The sequence below is a fragment of the Larimichthys crocea genome, chromosome XIII, assembly GCF_000972845.2.
Source record: "Larimichthys crocea isolate SSNF chromosome XIII, L_crocea_2.0, whole genome shotgun sequence".
Lineage (NCBI taxonomy): Eukaryota > Metazoa > Chordata > Actinopteri > Sciaenidae > Larimichthys > Larimichthys crocea.
The window spans coordinates 47,319,996-47,338,489 of NC_040023.1; the positions used below are offsets into that span (position 1 = coordinate 47,319,996).

General features: G+C 40.8%; 1 protein-coding gene across 2 annotated transcripts in view; it reads right to left on the reverse strand.

Annotated features, from left to right (window-relative positions):
• Window positions 1-16,021, reverse strand: part of tbc1d5 (TBC1 domain family, member 5) — a 20,541-nt gene extending 4,520 nt beyond the window's left edge. Inside the window, exons 1-18 of one of the 2 annotated variants that reach the window (XM_010749895.3) lie at window positions 15,867-16,021; window positions 10,937-10,988; window positions 10,409-10,527; window positions 9,528-9,585; window positions 9,256-9,364; window positions 8,954-9,043; window positions 8,586-8,660; window positions 7,551-7,618; window positions 7,324-7,426; window positions 6,791-6,879; window positions 6,614-6,664; window positions 6,362-6,431; window positions 5,521-5,693; window positions 5,285-5,427; window positions 4,350-4,456; window positions 2,681-2,766; window positions 1,281-1,594; window positions 1,038-1,100 (exon numbers count right to left, since the gene is read on the reverse strand). In XM_010749895.3, the coding sequence (XP_010748197.2) occupies window positions 1,038-1,100; window positions 1,281-1,594; window positions 2,681-2,766; window positions 4,350-4,456; window positions 5,285-5,427; window positions 5,521-5,693; window positions 6,362-6,431; window positions 6,614-6,664; window positions 6,791-6,879; window positions 7,324-7,426; window positions 7,551-7,618; window positions 8,586-8,660; window positions 8,954-9,043; window positions 9,256-9,364; window positions 9,528-9,585; window positions 10,409-10,508 (1,699 nt within the window). In that variant the 5' untranslated portion in view covers window positions 10,509-10,527; window positions 10,937-10,988; window positions 15,867-16,021. The remainder of the gene's footprint in view (window positions 1-1,037; window positions 1,101-1,280; window positions 1,595-2,680; window positions 2,767-4,349; window positions 4,457-5,284; window positions 5,428-5,520; window positions 5,694-6,361; window positions 6,432-6,613; window positions 6,665-6,790; window positions 6,880-7,323; window positions 7,427-7,550; window positions 7,619-8,585; window positions 8,661-8,953; window positions 9,044-9,255; window positions 9,365-9,527; window positions 9,586-10,408; window positions 10,528-10,936; window positions 10,989-15,866) is intronic. The other variant, XM_010749897.3, reaches the window with a different exon arrangement.
• Between the last annotated feature and the right edge of the window lie 2,473 nt (window positions 16,022-18,494).

Here is an 18,494-nt window from a genome sequence, read left to right on the forward strand (position 1 = left end):
TTATCATCACAGTAACAGTGTTACACACATTAGTAGCTGTAAACACTCAGCATTAGAAAAATACATACGTTGGTTTGGTGCTTACATAAGGAGTAAATATTTATAATCATCACTTTAAAAGCTACATACGTTGTTTTTGGTGCCTGTTTGTTTCCCAGATATATTAGTGTGTGTGTGAATGGGTGTATAAGAGGCAATAACTTAAAGCACTTTATAGAAAGGCACTTTATGAAGTTCAGTCCATTTCCTTGTATTAGTTTACGGGCAGACCTGCCCGAACCAATATGGCGGCGCCGTTTACGTACGATTCAGCGCTCAATGCGGCGTCTATGTATATATGTCTATGGTTTTATCTACCTTTTTTTCCCCTCTCTTCTTACATGAATGGTTTGTTTTGAACATAAAATTAAATGAGGTCCAGCCCACAGAGTGACAGCAGGACCTCTGATTGGCCAGCTGTCTTGGGAGTCAGACCAGTCAGAGCTCCTGCTGCTGTTGCTCTGTGAATGGTGTCTATTAATGTATTATTTAAATGCAAATTTAATAAATATATTTAGAATGGCTTTTTAGGTTTATTTATTCATGAATTGATTATAATTTTATAATTAAAAAGCTGTGTATGAATTCTGATTATTCCAGGCTCTGCAGAGTTAAGGACATTGCATCTTTCTTTACACACAACAACAACAACAACAACAACAAACTTGGTAACAAAGCACAAGCACATGTCAAGCTGCTGAGTGCATGGTCAAAGGAAAGGTGACAGCACATGCCACAACACATGAGGTTCATGCCATCAGTTTAATGTCCCCCTGATGTGGCAGGCTGTGATCTCCCTCTGCTGGTCAACATAAACTATTACATGCTCTGGGACACTAATGTCCAAGTACAGTGATGTACCTAAGTAGCACAAATTACGCAGCAAAGATTAAATGATTGACAAAACAAACTTATTGTGCAAACATGCTGCAGTAGTGACACAAGCGTGGACAGCGTGGGGGGGGGGTCACACAAGCGGTTGCCATGGTAGCAGTTACCTTGTGTGTCAGTGTGAATCTGGGCTGGGAGAGAGACCTGAGACACTCCACCTGAAACTACATCTAACAGACAGGAGAGTCAAAGCTGATGCTGCCACATCCACACATACCAATGTATGAAGTTAATCTGTACATGCAGCTAATCCACCGATTACATAACAGCCAATGAAAATGCACAAATTAGTCCTTGGTGATGCTGGAGAAAAAAAAAATCTGGATCTTTTTGTGTGTCCCACCGCTCACCTTTGCTGAGGTGGACAGGCATGCTCTCGGACTTGAGCAGGCGATAGTGCTGAGTCTGGGCGTTGCTCTGGATCTGCGGTGGGACGTGGCCCGATGGGGGCTCAGCGAGCGGGTGAGACAGGGCCGGCACAGGCGCCGACGCGGGTGAAGTTGACGAGGAGGAGGAAGTGGAGGAGTGCACCTCGCTGTTGATTGGCGAGACGCCGCTTGAGCTGCCCGATATGGCTGGCGCGATGAGCTTCCTGCCAAAACTCAGCAGGCTGCTGGACACCTTGTTGATGTTGAGGGGGGCCGTTTTTGTACTGGAGCCAGAGCTAGAAAGTTAAAAACATGCTGAGCAATAAGGAAAAACAAAAGCCTCCAGAGAGAACAAGTCTGTGGTTTTGTACGTTTTCGACCTGTAACAGTAGATACTGCTGACCTTTTTCCAAACCGCACTTTAAGTGTTTAGATTTATATCTTCCAGGCAGCTTGTGGTTTCTATTTTACCTTTGTACAACACAAAGCTCAACTTGCAGAGGCTTGAAACGAAATAGTTTCTATCATAGTGAACAACCTGATAATAACAAGGAAGGGACATGAATGATGAAAATTTGATTTAACAGTTGTCTTGTGCTGTGCCTTCAGGAAACAAACACGACAAACAAAAAGCAAACATGGACACACTGAAAAGAAAAGAAAAAAAAAAAAGAGGTCATGTGAAACTGATCACTTCTTGCATTTACAAGCTTGTTGTTGGCGTGCACTTGAAGTTTTGAATATCACAGCATTCAGTTCTTGCATGTGCTAACAAGACCGATTTTTAAAGCAGCTCCTACTTGCAGCTGAATCGCTGCGCACAATAACACAACATAATGTCAGTGTAAAAAAAAAAAAAAATCTCAAAGTGTTCGCTGTGATGGACTGCCAATATCACACAACTTTCAAGTCTCTAATCTGATTTTCACATAGCAGTGAAATGAGATTGAAGCTGGTTTAAAATTGAGTCATAAGACCAAAGTACCCTAGGCAGGATGGTGTGCTCCTTATTGACAAAGAAACCGAGTGACAAGCCGGGGAGACATTCAGGACGCAGGAATTTACACAAACAAACAAGCTCAAGGCGGATTCATCAGGCTAGTGAATGCCCTCAAACCAACATTTGGCGAAAACTATTATAGAAGCTGCAAGTGTTCGATATACATACACACAAGCGATGAATACTGAAATCTACTGTGACTGCAGTGAATTCAGACAAAGCACAACCTCTGTCCTCCGTCAAGGACGGAACAACAAACCTTTTACAGCCACTGTAAAAGTCTACAACAGGATGAGTAGACAATTTAAAAAAGGGCACACAGACTTTTGTGTGTGTGTGTGTTTTAGAGACAAAAACAGCTGTGTGCGCGCGTGTGTGTTACCGTGACTTGTTCATCAGGTCAGCTCCCCTTGTTTTATAGTAATCCAGGTTCTGCTGGAACTGGTAGTTGACAGGTCGTGGATTGTTCTGAAAAAAGAGTGAGAGAAGAATTAACAATTTTGTTTCTGGTGTGTGTGTGCTAAACATAAGATCTGTGCACGCATGACTACGTAAACAAGCGGACGTGTGCCTTGATGTTTCTGACTCACTACATATGGACAACATGTCTTGTTCCTGCCCCTGTCACTGGTCTTGTTATTAGAGATGATGCCCACCCCCATCCCTGGGTGTTACAGTGATGTGGACTTGCTGTGACATGGTCGTTCACCTGGGGGAAACACTGTCGCGTTGGATCAGCACCTTCCTGGACTCTCATCCCAGGAGAGTATTGGACAGGAGTGTGGTGAGTTTTAAGGGTCAGTGAGTTTGGAGGAAGAACAGAAGCTGGCTTGTGCCGGGACAGTGAGGTGTGAGCTGAGGTCGAAGAACCGCTAGAGTGTTCATATATAAAAGGTTAAGGCAATGTGATGCTTTTGTGTGAGGAGAGGTGGCACAACACAAGGTCTGTTGTTGAGTGTGTGCGTGTATATCGGTAAAACATGCCAAGCTGCGAGATATGGCAAAGCAGAAGTTCTCAGGCTGTCGACACCTGATGTTGTTTTCACTCTCACTGCCACAATTACAAACACAATTACATTACTGTAATAGGAAGCAGCTACTACAATTAGGCAATGACATTTTTAGGAACTAGGGTGCTTTCATCCAGACTGGAAACTTAACACAGAGACACATTACAGTTTTTTACTGTTGTGTTTGAACTCAGGACTGTGGCTTCCTGAAAAACAAGTATGCCACACAGTGTATTTTGTTCTCATTATCAAGGTTGACCTGTAATGATGTTTCAAAGCTGTCTTGCAGGATTTGCCACTTCTCATTTTCTGATCGTGCTTCCTATTTTATGGCATTATCAGTGGTCTGTGACGGCCTTCACCATGATATCTAATATTATTTAAAGGTTGTGGGTTGTACAGCGTTTTAAAAAGCTTTACTTGTTTGTTATTGAAAGTGTGTAGAGGCCTTGCATGCAAAGGTTGAACGTCTATATATCTGAGCAACTTCCTCTTTCTTATTAACTGGTTCACTGACCGCACCTGTGCTTCATGCATTTACTATACGGGCCTTTAAGAATCACTCATATGTAACCACAGATGTGCAAGGAACTGAAATGTTTGCTGCCATTTTTAACAGTAGTTTGTTACTTTTTTTTTTTTTCCCACGGTGCGGCAACACTTTTTTGGTTCACGCTACACAACTAACTGTCGTGGAGGATTTCAGCCCTGTGTTCTGCGTTTCACTTCTGTAAGTCTTCTTCTAATTCTGCAGGAAATTGTCAGCACAGTATCTCCTCTGCCTCGAAGTACTGAATAGGCACATTCATGCAAAAACTTTAGTCCCCTCCCCCCTCCCATTTTCATTTCATGTGCAACACTTCTGCCTTTCTCATTTTAACTTGTGACCTGTCAAGCATAATGAAACTGTTTAATAAATCACACCAGGACTTTGAGGAAACTGAAGTGGAGTAACACGCACGCTAACTGTTGCTCTTGCAAACAAAATCAACACGTATAATCATTTTCCAATCAATTATGCTCGAGCCGTTGTTCGCTTACTTTGGGATCTCGGAGGAAAAGAGCCTTTTGCAGCAGAGAGTTGATGTCTCCTAATGGAGGGTAGTGCATTAGAAGTCCCAGGCAAGTCTGGAAGTTACTAGCAATGACTGAAACGGAAAAGAAAAACAAAATGCTGCATTAGTGATGTCGTGCACTAGACTACATTTGCACTGGGTCACACTGCAGAATTAGCCTGCATCTGGTTAGTTTAAAAGAAAATAATCTGAGAGTACTCTGTGTCTATCTTAAATATGATAAATGGACACGTTAGGATTAAACCTTTCCGTATTAAAGAATGAACTCTGACCTGTCCTGAAACATGATTGCATATGCTTTTACAAATAGCTAAGCAAAACTCTGCCATACCATGAAACTTGCCAAGCACTGAGGGACTGGTCCTACCCACACCGGTATCACACTTCATTCAGTGCACAATCAAGTGTGTCAAACATGATTTTCTCGAAAGTGTTCCCATCAATCTTTGCATTTCGTCTACCTGCACGCTTTCAGAGAAGCACCTCTCTGATGAACAGCTTGTTCTTTGTTTCAAGGACACTCGACTGTAACAGCACTACAGAACTACTAATCAACGCTATCTTTGTCTTTTGTGCTTTTCCTCTCAAAACGATGCATGCAGATTGATCTTGTGAAATGCTGCATTCGTATGCATTTGGTTCCCTGGCATCTGTTCTATAGCAGCAGGGATCGACATAAGCAGGGACAATGTTGGCCGACACTGGAGCTCAAACCCCCATCCAGCTTGTGTGTAGTGCAGCAAAGATCTACTGTATTCTATTTAAAGCCATATGACTCCATCTAAATTAAATGAGGTGGAGTAAATCACATTCTTCCAGTTAAGTGTTTCTTATGAAATTAGATGCTACAAATACAACACATGCCGTTATTGGATTATTTCAGTAATAACTGGAGCGTACGAGCATCTCGGATGTAGAGCAGCATGGCCACAAAGATGTAGTCCACCAGGTCCAGAGTGATGCTGTCAGCAAACAGGGCATCCCACACCACCAGTAAGTCCTGGAGTGGAAACTCGCGGCCGAACAAGAGACGTACCCACCGGCTGTAGGACAGACAGAGAGACGGGGGTAACTGTACACAACTGAGGATTAAAAAAAGCATCAGACACACTGAGACAAAGGTGTAAAGTACTGACATCCCGTAGATCTGTGGGGCGATCTCCAGCCGGTTGAGGTGCATGTGCAGTTCAACGTCGTGCCTCTTCACCAGCTGGTCCTGGATGCGGTTGACTTTGGTCACTATGGCAACAGATGGCCCCGAGTCCTGGGGCCGAGCGAATGGGATGCTGGTCAGCATCTCTTCCTTACCCTGGAGCAATAGATAATTAGCATATCATTATATAAACATGAATTTGGAACCATCTGTGTCCATATGATCAACATTAGTCACAATATCTCTTCTTATGTATTTATATTTGATCGTGACTTCACTGTCTTGTCTGTTGACTCTCTTCCAGCCATATCAGAGCTGTATTAAGTCACTGCTAATGTAAGAAAAACATTTCCTAGTTCTGCCAGTTTAAATTAAAAGCATCCAACTGGCTTTTATTGTGAAGACACACATGTATTTGTAACCGTGTGAAATAGCAAGAAGCAGCAGCCACAGTGAGTTTTTCAATGAAGAGCTGCATTAATTAAGATCAGATCTCGACTGACTTCGGCAATAAAAACAACACAAATTTGCTTGGCTGCACTATAAACCGATACATCAGGTACTTTTCTGAGGAAGTGTCTGTTCAAGAAGTGTTTGCTGCTATTTGCATTATCGCTGCATGTTGCATTACCATGGTAACTAGCGTCAAATCAACCAGGACTGAAATCTTGAGGATTATAACTGAAAGTGTAAATAGCCTTATTTCAGCATAAGTATCTCATATGTCATGTCTTCTGTAGAGTCATTATAGTGCAATCAGTTCATATGCAACAATCAATTATGGTCATTACAGTGTCAAAAGCATTTTCTCAGATCACACTGACCTTCCTCACTTCCCTCTCAAAGCTGGAGAACCACGGCTCGGCTGTCTCCATCAGCTGCGAGAACAAGGCACTATAGACAGAGGTGTGTGTGTGTGGGTGTGTGTGTGTGTGTGCAGGGGAGAGAGAGAAATAATGAGCAAACAACGAACTGAGATATTTCTAGATGGAAACAGGCATGTCAACAAGTTCCAATTATTTGAAAAGAAATGACATTTCTGGAATTGTTCGTCCAATATTAGTGCGTGTACTCACTAGGCGTCATGCTCAAGGAACTCTGGGTTCAACAGACACTTCATCTCCTCACTATGGAAAAACAAAGAGCCCTAAAAGTGAACTTTCCCCAAATAAAAACGCAAATTAAATAATATTTGAGGTGTTTATGGCAACTAAAGGCTGAGAAATACAGTTTCACAGCTATGGGGAACTGACCTGGGGATGGTCGTCTCACTAGCATGCTGGAAGGCTTGATGGTCACAATGCAGCACAAACACTATAGGAGCGAGCAACTCGTGCATCCCCTACAGGTAGAGAAAGAAGAGACAGAGACGGAGGGAGTGTAAGATGCTAAAAGGGCAAGGGAGAGAAATTATGGTTCATTTGTGGTCAGTCTTTCTTTTATAGTGATGTACGAGGTTTCTAATCTGTGATGACAGGTTTAATTTAGATATTGTTAGCCACTGCCCGACCGTGTGTCACTTCCATTTTGCAAAAAAGATGCTCTATTCATTGGCTGGCACCTGTTACAGACACTGATAATGATTAGGTTACAGAGGCATTGTGTTCTTTTGTCTAAGCTCACTGGACACCAAGAAGCCCACACCTATATGCTTAAATTATCAACTCTACGGCTCAGTAAGAAAACCCAATTAAAAGACATCAAAAGACCCATTTTTTAAAAAAGGACCTTTAAGAATAAAGAAAGCTGATTTTTTACCTTTAAGTTTGAGAATGAGCTGTCGTACCTGTTTATACAGTAACTGTTCATTTTCTCTGGCATAACAGAAGAGAATGTCTGTCAGCTTGGTCCTCACATCGTCGTCCTGGAAGTAACGAATCTCGGGGAACCTTAAGCAAATAGGAAGAAAGAAAGGAAGGATGGGTTTCACTCCATTTTGACACCAGAAGGTTAAAAAACAAAAAAAACAAAAAAAAGAGACAAGTAAATAAAGAGAATAAGTGTGGTACGGACGTTCTCAACACGTCCTGTTTGATCATTCCCTTCAGCTCTTTATCTTGGAAGAACTTGTTCCACAGGCTCTGGACAGGAGAGGGAAAAATAAGACAAACATTACTAAAAACCAAAGAGGAGTCGCTGTGACATTAGAAATAGTTTAATACATTATCTGTATTATCCAGTAAGAAATATCTTACCCAACCATTCAGTCTATGATTGATTGATTAATAAATTACTTGATATGCTTAATACAGAAGTGACCAGTCCTTTGTCTTTGAGTTTCCATGGACATTTCCTAGAAATAACTGTATTTCTGAGTAGCTACTTACAAAGACAATTATTTGCATTTAGGTTGTTGTACTGAGTTTATAAGCTAACTTAATATTCAGAGGAATTTCCTTGAAATAACTGCTCCGTTTAAACCCAAATAAATATTCACAATTAACTGTAACTGTATGTTTTTTTTTTTTTTGCTTATGTTGAATTACATCTTTACCTAAAGGGATTTTTCATGTTCAGCTAACCTGCTGTGTCCTGACTGAAATACTTACACTAGCAATTTATCTGAATTAATTAACTGGAGGCATACCAACTGACACAGTCTCTGTTTTCCCTACAATCAGTACCAAATTACATATTCGTTTCTAGGAAATGTCCTAGAAAATTGCTGCCCCTGGATGAACAATGACGACTTTTGTTACCTCTGTGTTATTATCAGAGCGGCTCTGTGAGTGCATGCCATCATCAAATCAGAGGCTCTAAGTGGCAAAGCAGCAGGCAAATTAATTGTGAGATGGAAAACAAATGTTAGAAGTCGTTTTTTAGTTTCTGAGTATTTTTAAAAACACTTGCAACTTCCAACATCAATCCATTGGCTTTATAATTACTTTTTTTTAAAAATCTGTTAATGAGTCAACAATGATAAATCACTGAAATAGTCTATAATTATTGCGACAACACAGCCTGGAGGGGATGCATCAGGGCGACATTATGAATGCAAATATGAAACGACTGACTAACAAAGAAGCAGGGACACACACATAAACTCACCCCTTCATCCTGAGACAGTGGGTTGTTGACCACCAAGTCCTGCTGGCCTTTAGCCTTGCGAGGGTTGGTGATATGCTGTGACCAAAAAACATGAACAGTTAATTCCAAAAGCGTTGCACTGCTATAAATGTGTTACCATATTGTGTTCATTGAGTAGTGATTCAAAATAATTAGAAACAAAATTAATAATATAATAAATAATTAAGAAGAATTGAATACAATAAATAATTCATTCTGACTGCCAACATTTATGAAGCCATAATAATTCACAAGTTTGTGCAGAAACTAAAAGTTATGGCAGCTCTGGGTGACCTCATAACCATTTTCTCATCATGCTGAGAGAAGTGGCCACACGGAGGCACTCTTACCGTCTCTTTGATCTTCTCATACTGGCTCCGGAGCTCCTTGGTCTTGTTGATCCACTGCCCCTTATCTTCTGGAAGAGCCTCCAGGTACAACTGCAGACAGCCAGCGCACAGGTGAGTGTAAAAAAACCTCAACAAGGATTTAAATAAACATGCAGGCACTTTCAAAACTAAACTCCAGGCTGCCGTTTCTACCAAAGAAGGTGTGCAAGCTGCCAGAACTGCAGTCTTTTCTGCGGCAGGGAAACTGCCAAAGCCACTTTAATCAAACCTGATAGGACTGGCTTGATCCATTTGGCAGTTACCTTCCAGCATACGCTCCGAAAGCGGCTGCTCCTCAGTCGACCGTTGATGCCTGCCTGCCGGATCCTGGCCAGGTAATTACTGTTGAGGAACAAGTCGTCCCATTCTTTCCTGTGCATGGGGAGGGGAGGCAGAGGACGAGGAGATTTATGAGCTTCTCAACCCAAATTGGGCACGGTATTCCATCTAATGTGTCACCCAGCAGTAAACCAGGAGGCTGAAGCAGTGAGTTGGCCCGGGAGTTTATGGCACATCCACATAAGAAAATATTCACCTGTATGAGAGGAAGGTTGACTGAGGCTGTGAGTAAGTGCTGCTGTCAAGAGATCCTCCTGTTAAAGAAAAACAGACACGGACACAACCACAAGGGGGAGATGTAAACAACCAGTGTTAAGGGGTGAGGAATCAATCATTTTAAAAGCTTCTGAACACATAAACAAAAACATAACCTTTGACAACTACCATAATAAGCATCTGGCCTATTTACTGCTTCCAAATGACCCATCGGTTATTTTCTGGGGCTTCTTTTTCAAGCCGTGTAGTGGAGCAAAAAGAGCCAGAAGCAGAAAAAGTGAGGACGAGACAGTAAAGCACCATACTCCTCTTTGTTCTCCTTTATTGGAGGTAATAAGTCTAATTTGGCCCGCAGGTGAACATGCATTCAAGTCAGAGAGCTGTCTATCAACATTAGTTACAGGAGTAGATCATGCCACAGGGACACTCTGCATGAATATTCATCAGTTCCACAACATGCCAGCCCCCAACATTTTCTCTCCCTCACACATGTAAACATAAAGTCACAAAAACACCCTCAGCCCCGGGGGAGTCGACTGCCACGTCTGTGACTCACACCTCACAGTGAGCTCCAAATTTCTTTTTTTATCATCTCTTCCTATCTAGAACTTCAAGTTATTGTGACTCTCGCTACGACACTATGCCTCGTCTACTGCGCCATCACTCATCTGAGTGTAAGAGTAGGTTTAATACTCTAATATAAATCTGTGGAAGGGGGCGACTGACGGGGGTGATATAACAAAAAGAAATATAAATATAAACAAAAATGGATATATTGCCAATTTATGAATAATCACAATGAAACAGAAGTCTAGGCAGTAAATGTCTCTGCCACAGCCTGTGTGTGAGAATTTGACGTACTGCTGCGGTTCTTGTTGAAATTATGGAGCGGGTCGAAGCCCGTCTCCTGCTGCTCGTCTGTCTGGAGCGGGTGGCGAGTCTCGAAATTGGGGTGCTGCATGACTGTGCACCAGACGGACCTGGAGAAAGTAAGAGAGAAACAAGTAATAAAGAAAAAGAAAGTGTCGCTGTAAATAAACAGGTTAGTGCAACAGGACAGATAACAGATCAGCTAACTAACCAAACTTTGGGTAGATTATCTCATGTTTGACTTTTGAACTGAGAAAACAATCCATGAACTCCAATAAAATAACAACAGCCTCCCTTTAAACGGATAAACATCTACTGATAGGGAGACTGACCTTCGATCAGAGTTTGTGCTGACAAGTATCTGCTCTGCTTCTTCAGCATGAATGTTACTCTCTCACTGCCCCTGACCTGTGACCTCTTTATGAAGGGTTGCATGCAAAAATCCATCTACTGCAATCGCTAAAAGTCCCCCTGCTACCAGCATTAAACACCGTTGAGTTGCTAAATCTCTGGACTTACTGTCACAGTCTTGTAATTCTCCTTGGCCAAGACTCGGAGGAAAAAGATGAGTCTGCAAGAAGAAGAAGGAACAATAAAGAAAGTGAAACACCTTCAGCGCACAAGGACATGGAATATATTAGTTTTTTGACATCTAATTCACTGTTAACCACAGTTATGGAGCTCAAACCTGGATACATAATGAAGACATGACATAAACACTCATAAATAGTTAGCAGTGACTACAGCTGACAACAATGATCTTCGCATTGTGATGTTCACAAACAACAAAAGTTGCTGTTTATTCACTTTTTGCATTCTATACAAGTTTGCTGCATGAAACAAAACAGTGACATTGATTACAGTCAGTGAAGAATGGCTTAAATTAACAAGAAGCACTTGAGCTGCCTGATGCCCCGCCATGCACACTGTGATATATTAAACATAAGCAGTAATGCTAATGAGGTCATTAAGTAGGCAAATTAATGCATTAATTAAATATTTTCTGATGTCAACAGACGGGTCTTCACAGAACAGACAGTATTAACTGTGTCTCTGAAGTTATTAAGGAGCCATTACAGTTCCAAGAAAGCTCGCCGTTGCTCATGAAATGAAAACGGGTGAAGCACAGTGCTTCAAAATCTAAATCAGATTACCTCCTTACAGGCGGACGCTGTGATGTGGGTATGAAGTTTGTGTTGTATATTGATCTGGAGTAATATGTGTCTACACACACAGATAATGTCCATGGTATGCTACTGTATAAAAATCATAAAATCGAAGACAAATCTAATACTTCGAGATAGAACAAATAAACAAGCAATAAAAAAATATTACAAAAAAATGACCCAAAAAAACAAAATGCATTGCCACTACTCTGATAACAGATTATTTGTTATTGTAATAATTGGTTATTATTTGTTTGTTATTTTTCACACAAAGATGCCAAACATTGGTTGGTTACAGCATCTCGAATATCAGGCTTTGCTTCATCCTGCATAACAAAGAACTAAATATTTTGGGGTTTTGGACTGTTGGGCAGATAAAAACACCTTCGACTCTGAAACATTTAAATTATGATTGACACTTTTTATGCCATTTTATATTATCATGTTTTATATTAATCTGTTGATTAAGATGTAATATCAGTAATTTTTGGGTGAAGAGCAGTAGGACTGGACAAAAAAACTTGATTACCATGATGGTATGAATATTTAACACATACAACACATCTAGTAATTTCTAAATAAGTAGTCTGAATCTCACTAAACTATAGTACAAAAAGCTAGTTAATGGTTACTAGTGAACCATTTGTGAACAATTAGTCTAAAACTGACAGTAACTTCATCTGCAACTTCTCTGATAAACGATTCAAAGTTTCATTTTTTTTTTTTTTAAACAAAACTACAAAACATTTTCCAGATTTGGCTTCTCCAGTTTCCAATTGGGAATGTTTATCATCAAAACTGTTAATCAGTTAAATGAGAAAATACCTGGCAGAATAATCAATAATTGATATTTCCAATTAAGTATCAATTAACTAAATATAATTATACAGCGGTTAACTGATATAAATTTTTTTTATAAATAATTGCTTATTGCAGCCCTAAAAGTTACAGACATGCGGTGCATCGTGAGAGGAAACTGATTTCTAATGATTTTAGCTCAGCTGATCAGCACACACGAAATCATTTTAATCAATATCGTGATAGTTTAAAGGTCGTTATTTGTGACAAATGACGTGCAAACGGCAATATATAAAGATAAACGCAAGAAAGCAATTCAAAAAATTCATCCAATTAAAGTCCTCGCTAGGTAAAACCTGAGCCAACGCCTCTCTGCCAACAATCACAGTTGGAAGAAAAGTTGAACTTTTCCTCTGCGAGACATCACAATCTAGGTTAAACAATTCTGCCTCCATTCTTAATCCGGCTTGGGATTATTCCACGTTTATGAATATGGTTAGCCTAATACACAGGCCTACAGAATAGCGCGCTTCCGAGAGAGCATTATGTTTTCTTTCGCTTTATTAATTGTGGAAATAACACAACAAAAGGAGGCATCGCTTAAACCTATTAACCATGTGAATGGAACACCGCTCGATAAATCAGCTACACGAGCCATCAAAATAGAAATGATTTTATATGCATAATGTATGTGTCTGTTTTCTTAGGAAACATCTGTTCTCCTCAAAGACTAATGCTCTCCTTAAGTCTGACGGGTTTTTCTCCTTTCCCTCATAAAAAGGATATTATCCCATTAAATAATCGGAACTAATCCACAGCTATAGGAGAAGACAGAGGAAAGTTGAGTCTCTAATAATAGTCTGTTTTCTTTGTTTTCCTTTAAAAGACTGGAATGAAAGATTTATCAAAACTCTCCTGAGGAGCTACAAATATAACAGCAGTCACCACGCACAGAATATTAATTCATATCATCACTATCTGACTTAAGATATTTTAAAAAGCATTTTTCCCTGTAGATCTGCAAGCACATCTACCTCTTTGTCCTTTCTTTCCAAAACTAAAAAGTCACTTTTTGAAGAGACCCTTCACAGCTCTCTCTTGTGCTTTGAGGAGACATGTCTTGGGTGTGTGTGTGTCTGTGTGTGTAAGCCTTTGTGAGTGAATGAAAGATGATACAGGTAAAACACTCGAGGCCTCACCGTGTTAGCACAATCTCGCCCGAAGCGAGTCTTCTCTTGGCCCGCCGCTGCCTTCATTACTTCCGCTCAGAGTCGGGCGTAAAGCGACATCCTAACTTTACTACATAATAATCAAGGCAAATTAGCTTCTGCATAATTTAATTCACAGCACCTGGAGACACCTCAATAATTCAAAACACGAATCTTTCATGAAATAATCAAATCAATACATAATGAAATGCATAAATAAATCAACAGACAAATAACACTGCGTCCATCTGTTCTGAGGTAGAAGATCTGTTCCTGGGATTTCAACAACACGCCGCAAAGTTAAATCAAAACTGTAGCCGTTATATTATCTTGTTGCATACATTAAGATTCCTCATCACCTCAAGCATGATTTCAAAGGGCGCGATGCAGATGTTCTGGATTGTGTGAACCACACTGGAAGCATAGCAAAGTCAAGTCAGACGGCTTCGTTCTGAACCTCTTCCCTCGATAATCCTCACAGCGTGCGACGAAACATTTCCTGTTTCACTTCTCTTTCCCTTCATGCACATTTAATCTGAAAGCGACCACAATTATCTGCATAAATGAGTCTCCACTTCTTTTTTTTTTCCCCCCCAACTCAATCGAAGTGTCACATTCTTTAGGGTGACGAGAATATTTCAGAGTCGGCCGAGCTGTCAAATTCAAATTCACTTCAGCTCTTCTTCAAAACGTAGACGCAAGTTTTGTTTGTGCATTTGCTTTTGACAACCACATGCTAAAGATCCCACACTTGAGTTGAGCTGACATGAAAAAAAAAGAAAAGAAAAGCTTTTCCAACCTGCCCAAAGGGTAAACTTTTCTGAAACTAAACCTGGATTCAATTGTGTTAAATGTTTTGCAGAAGTGCCTGTGACACATTTGACTGAATTACAACTCGGGGAAAATTCTTCCCATCACTGTATACACATATATCCGGTCCACTGATCTTAATTTCAACTTGTATAAATGTAAAACATTCTCAGAAAAAAGAAATCAGCACACGTGGGCTCTTTAGAGGATGAATATTCAAAAAAAAAAAAAAAAAAAAGGATCCTGCAAACGGAGATGAGAGGAGCTGTCGCTGGCAGCTACAGTCAAAGTGAAACAGCCCAGCTAAACAAACTCACATGCCTCTACTTCAGCACACAGCGAGAACCCCTACAAGCATTAACAAGTCACATGCTCCGCAAGAAGCGGAGAGAACATGCTCGGGACCTTAACCATGGCGAAACACCATGAACTTGCTGGATCATATCTGCTTTAAATGAAGGATATAAGTCTAAACAGAAAGATTGGGAAAATACAGGATGTGAAAAACTAATACTAAGTTGTGATTTTACCTCTTCGGGCCTCTAAAAACTATAAAACAACATGGGGCCAAGCGATAATGGGCTGAGGACCACTGCACTGCAAGACAAACAAGAAGGAAACCTGAAACATGTAATCCACATTACACACATACAACCCATGTCCTCTCACTTTACTTGCAGACATGTGCAGTAAAGGCCATGTATTGTCTCCCTCCCAACACAATAAGCAGGTCAGTGTCAGTCATGTTCCTTGTTTTTAAAGAGTTAACACAGCTCATGATCTGTAATCCTGAGTAGCCTGCAGACTGTACTCTCTCTGTGCTTGTACTGACCTGGTTCTTGCAAGTTAGGAGAGGTGCGTTATGTGCGTATGTGTGCGTTATGTGTGCGTAAAACCGCATTAAAACATGCGGGCTGTTACCAAACCTCTGCACTGGCTGGACCCATCACTAAATCTGTCAGGCAGGCAGGCAGGCAGGATGGGCCAGCCCCGGGGAAATACAGGCTAACACAACGGGGAACCTTTTCCTTCAGTTTCGACACTATGATCCATAACCTGCACTGATTATTAATGTTAAATTTGAGGTTAAATAAACGCAGCGTCCGTCTTTTAACGCACCACGGGGGGGTGAGGATGACAGCCGACTGGATTACCGATGCAGGCAAACATGCAGCTTGTCCTTAGCATCGGTTAACGCAGCTAAAACAGGGTTAAACCGGATAAATAAACGTGCATCAGGACGTGCAGTCAGTGTCTGAATCCAGCTTACAGATCACAGGAAGTAGGCGAGCTAATGTGACGTTAGCCTGGCTGTTAGCCTTGCCGATGCACGGGCCTGCTCACACTTCCGACACACACACACACACACACACTGCTGCAAACCACGAGACATGCTCCTAACACACACACACTTATATTAACGCGTTTAATATTAAGTGTGTGCTCTCGGTGTTGTTGTTCAGATACCTGTTCAGATCATGCAGGGCTCCTCATTCTGCTGTGTCGGGGCTGTCTGCTGATTTGTAAACAGTAGCGGGTCAGGCGGATGTGCTTGAAGACCAGCTGACTGATCATGTGACCTGGGGAGCTGATGATGATGATGATGATGATGATGATGATGATGCTGTCTGCAGCAGGTAAGCTGTGTGTGTGTGTGTGTGTGTGTGTGTGTGTGTGTGTGTGTGTGTGTGTGTGGTGTGTGTGCTTTCACTCACGAGGCTTTGGTTTGCTGTAACTCAAATACATCTGCAGACAACCTCACAGACACAAAGCTACATGTGTACTTAAGGGAAAAATAGAAGCTTTTGTGCATTTTTTGCAGGAATTGAATTGTACTTCCTTATCACAAGCGATCCACACTGCAACTGTAAAGCATGCAGTAATCATTTATATATCAGTTATCAATAAAAACAACTTCTGGGTTGCCAGATTGTGGAAATTTAATGACTGCTGCATATCCTTCCCTAACAGGACACTGTTATAATCAAGTTTATCAGTCAATAATTAAGTTTTTTAATAAAAATGAATCTGCACTTAGACTTTATGTTAAATAGTTAAAGGTCCAGTGTATAAGATTAGGGGCTCCTATTTTCAGAATAAGCCAGACATGGAATATAATATCCATAACTATGATTTTGTGCATGTAGCCTTTTATATCAACAGTGGGAGCGGGTCCTCTTCCATGGAGGCTGCCATGTTGAAACACCATGTTTCTACAGTAGCCCAGAACAGACAAACTAAATACTGACTCTAGACAGACACGCACTTTAAAGTGTTGTTTTGCCTTTACACTGGTAAAGCAGGGGGTGGTGTGAGTAGATTGCATTGCAGCAATTACACCACTTTTTAAGATATTGCTTTTGTTTTGGATTCTCTGCAGCTATTTTTCATTGAAGTCAAATGGTGTGCTTAAGGGGTTCACCTGATGAATTGAAGAAAAGACAAAGTGTACTGGTGGAGGAGGATAAAAATAGGAAGTTTACAACCTGCTAATGGTAATGTTTAGAACTGATCTACAAAGCCTAAAGTTATAATAAATGGCCTTTTTTTTCACAATTTTAGCTGCTATTTATCAACCCTTAGAAAGTCTTTTTTAGAAATGCGTGCCAGTTTAACAACCTCCCTCTGGTGAAGCTACAGTATAGGTATAGGAGCCAATCTGAGGATCTAAAACATACTCAACATTCATAGCGGCACTTCTGGAAGTTGTAGGAAGCGACTCGCAGATCGCATCCAGATTGCCCCCTTAAAGCTCGACGAAGGTCTCGTTTGCTGTGCTTACTACACTCCTACACTTGTCTTTTACATTGTCCCTTCTCAGTCACGTCTGTCCCATTAGACGGGTTGGAAAGAAATTCTTGAGATTACTCTGACGATGTCCAGCTACTTTAGACTGCAGAGATAAATCCACACAGAAAATTGCAAATTCAATTCTAATTTTATCAGCGCACAAACTGTGGCTTTCATGGTCATAATTTGCATAAAAAAAGGAGCAACATAGAGTACATTTGTGGTCAGATTGTGAATAAACAAAAGAGAGGGAGAAAGAAAGAATGCTGTGCAGTGCACAAGGTTGCAGTGGATCACCCCACCAAGGAGAAATTAAACACATCATGAATAAGCAAGAACACTGAAGGGCCTCAACAACACGAGAGTTAATTAAGACAGTTTTATGGAGACTTAATTGCAGCAATTTCTGAGGTCAGACAAGTCAAGTTTATCTGTGGAGTGCTTTTATCAAACACCTTCATCCCCAAGTGCTTCCCACAGACAAAGAGAAAACACAAAAACAAACTAAACAAAGCAGCAGGACGGTCATGAAATGTGCAAATACATGCAGGTGGCGACATTAAATTGCATTAATAAGTCAAATGTGAGTATTTGTAGTGGTGTGTGTGTGTGGAGTGGGGGTGACACAAAGCAGTCATAATGACCATCATCGCCATTACCATCATCATCATCACAGGAATGGCATTTCAAGAGCGCCATTATCATCATTATTATAGCTAATATTACTGATGATGAGGCTTTCATGGCCTTTTGTTGGCCCTGACTAAGGTATCGCCATGGAAACAGATGACAGAAAAGAGCATAGCTTTATTGAATTACTCTATAAAGCTATTCTGACCAAATGGGGCTTGAATGTTGCACTGTGAAAAGTCCCAAGGAGAGACAGACGAGAGTCAGGGGTGGAGAGGGGAACTGAAACACAGATAGGAATCACAGCTAAGACATATGAAATAAAATAAAAAGAGACAGAAGATAGAAAACACTGGCAGCACTGAGACATGACATGTGATTGTACAGAGACACAGAGCCACTGGTACAGAGAGCCCTATCAGGACAGAAGAATATTGTCTGATGGCTGGAAACAATGACAGCAATTCACTGACATCGACGCACAGTCACATAAGAGGAAATAATTTGTACTAACTCAATAACACCAGTACAGACAGTGGACATCTGAACCATTGATTAAATCTTTAATGGGTCTTTTACAGCAGACTTTAGCTTGTCTTAAAATAGCAGTCTGATAAATGAGCTTCATCTCTTATTTACTTCTTCTGCTTGTTTGAAAGAGTTATTCTGGTGTGA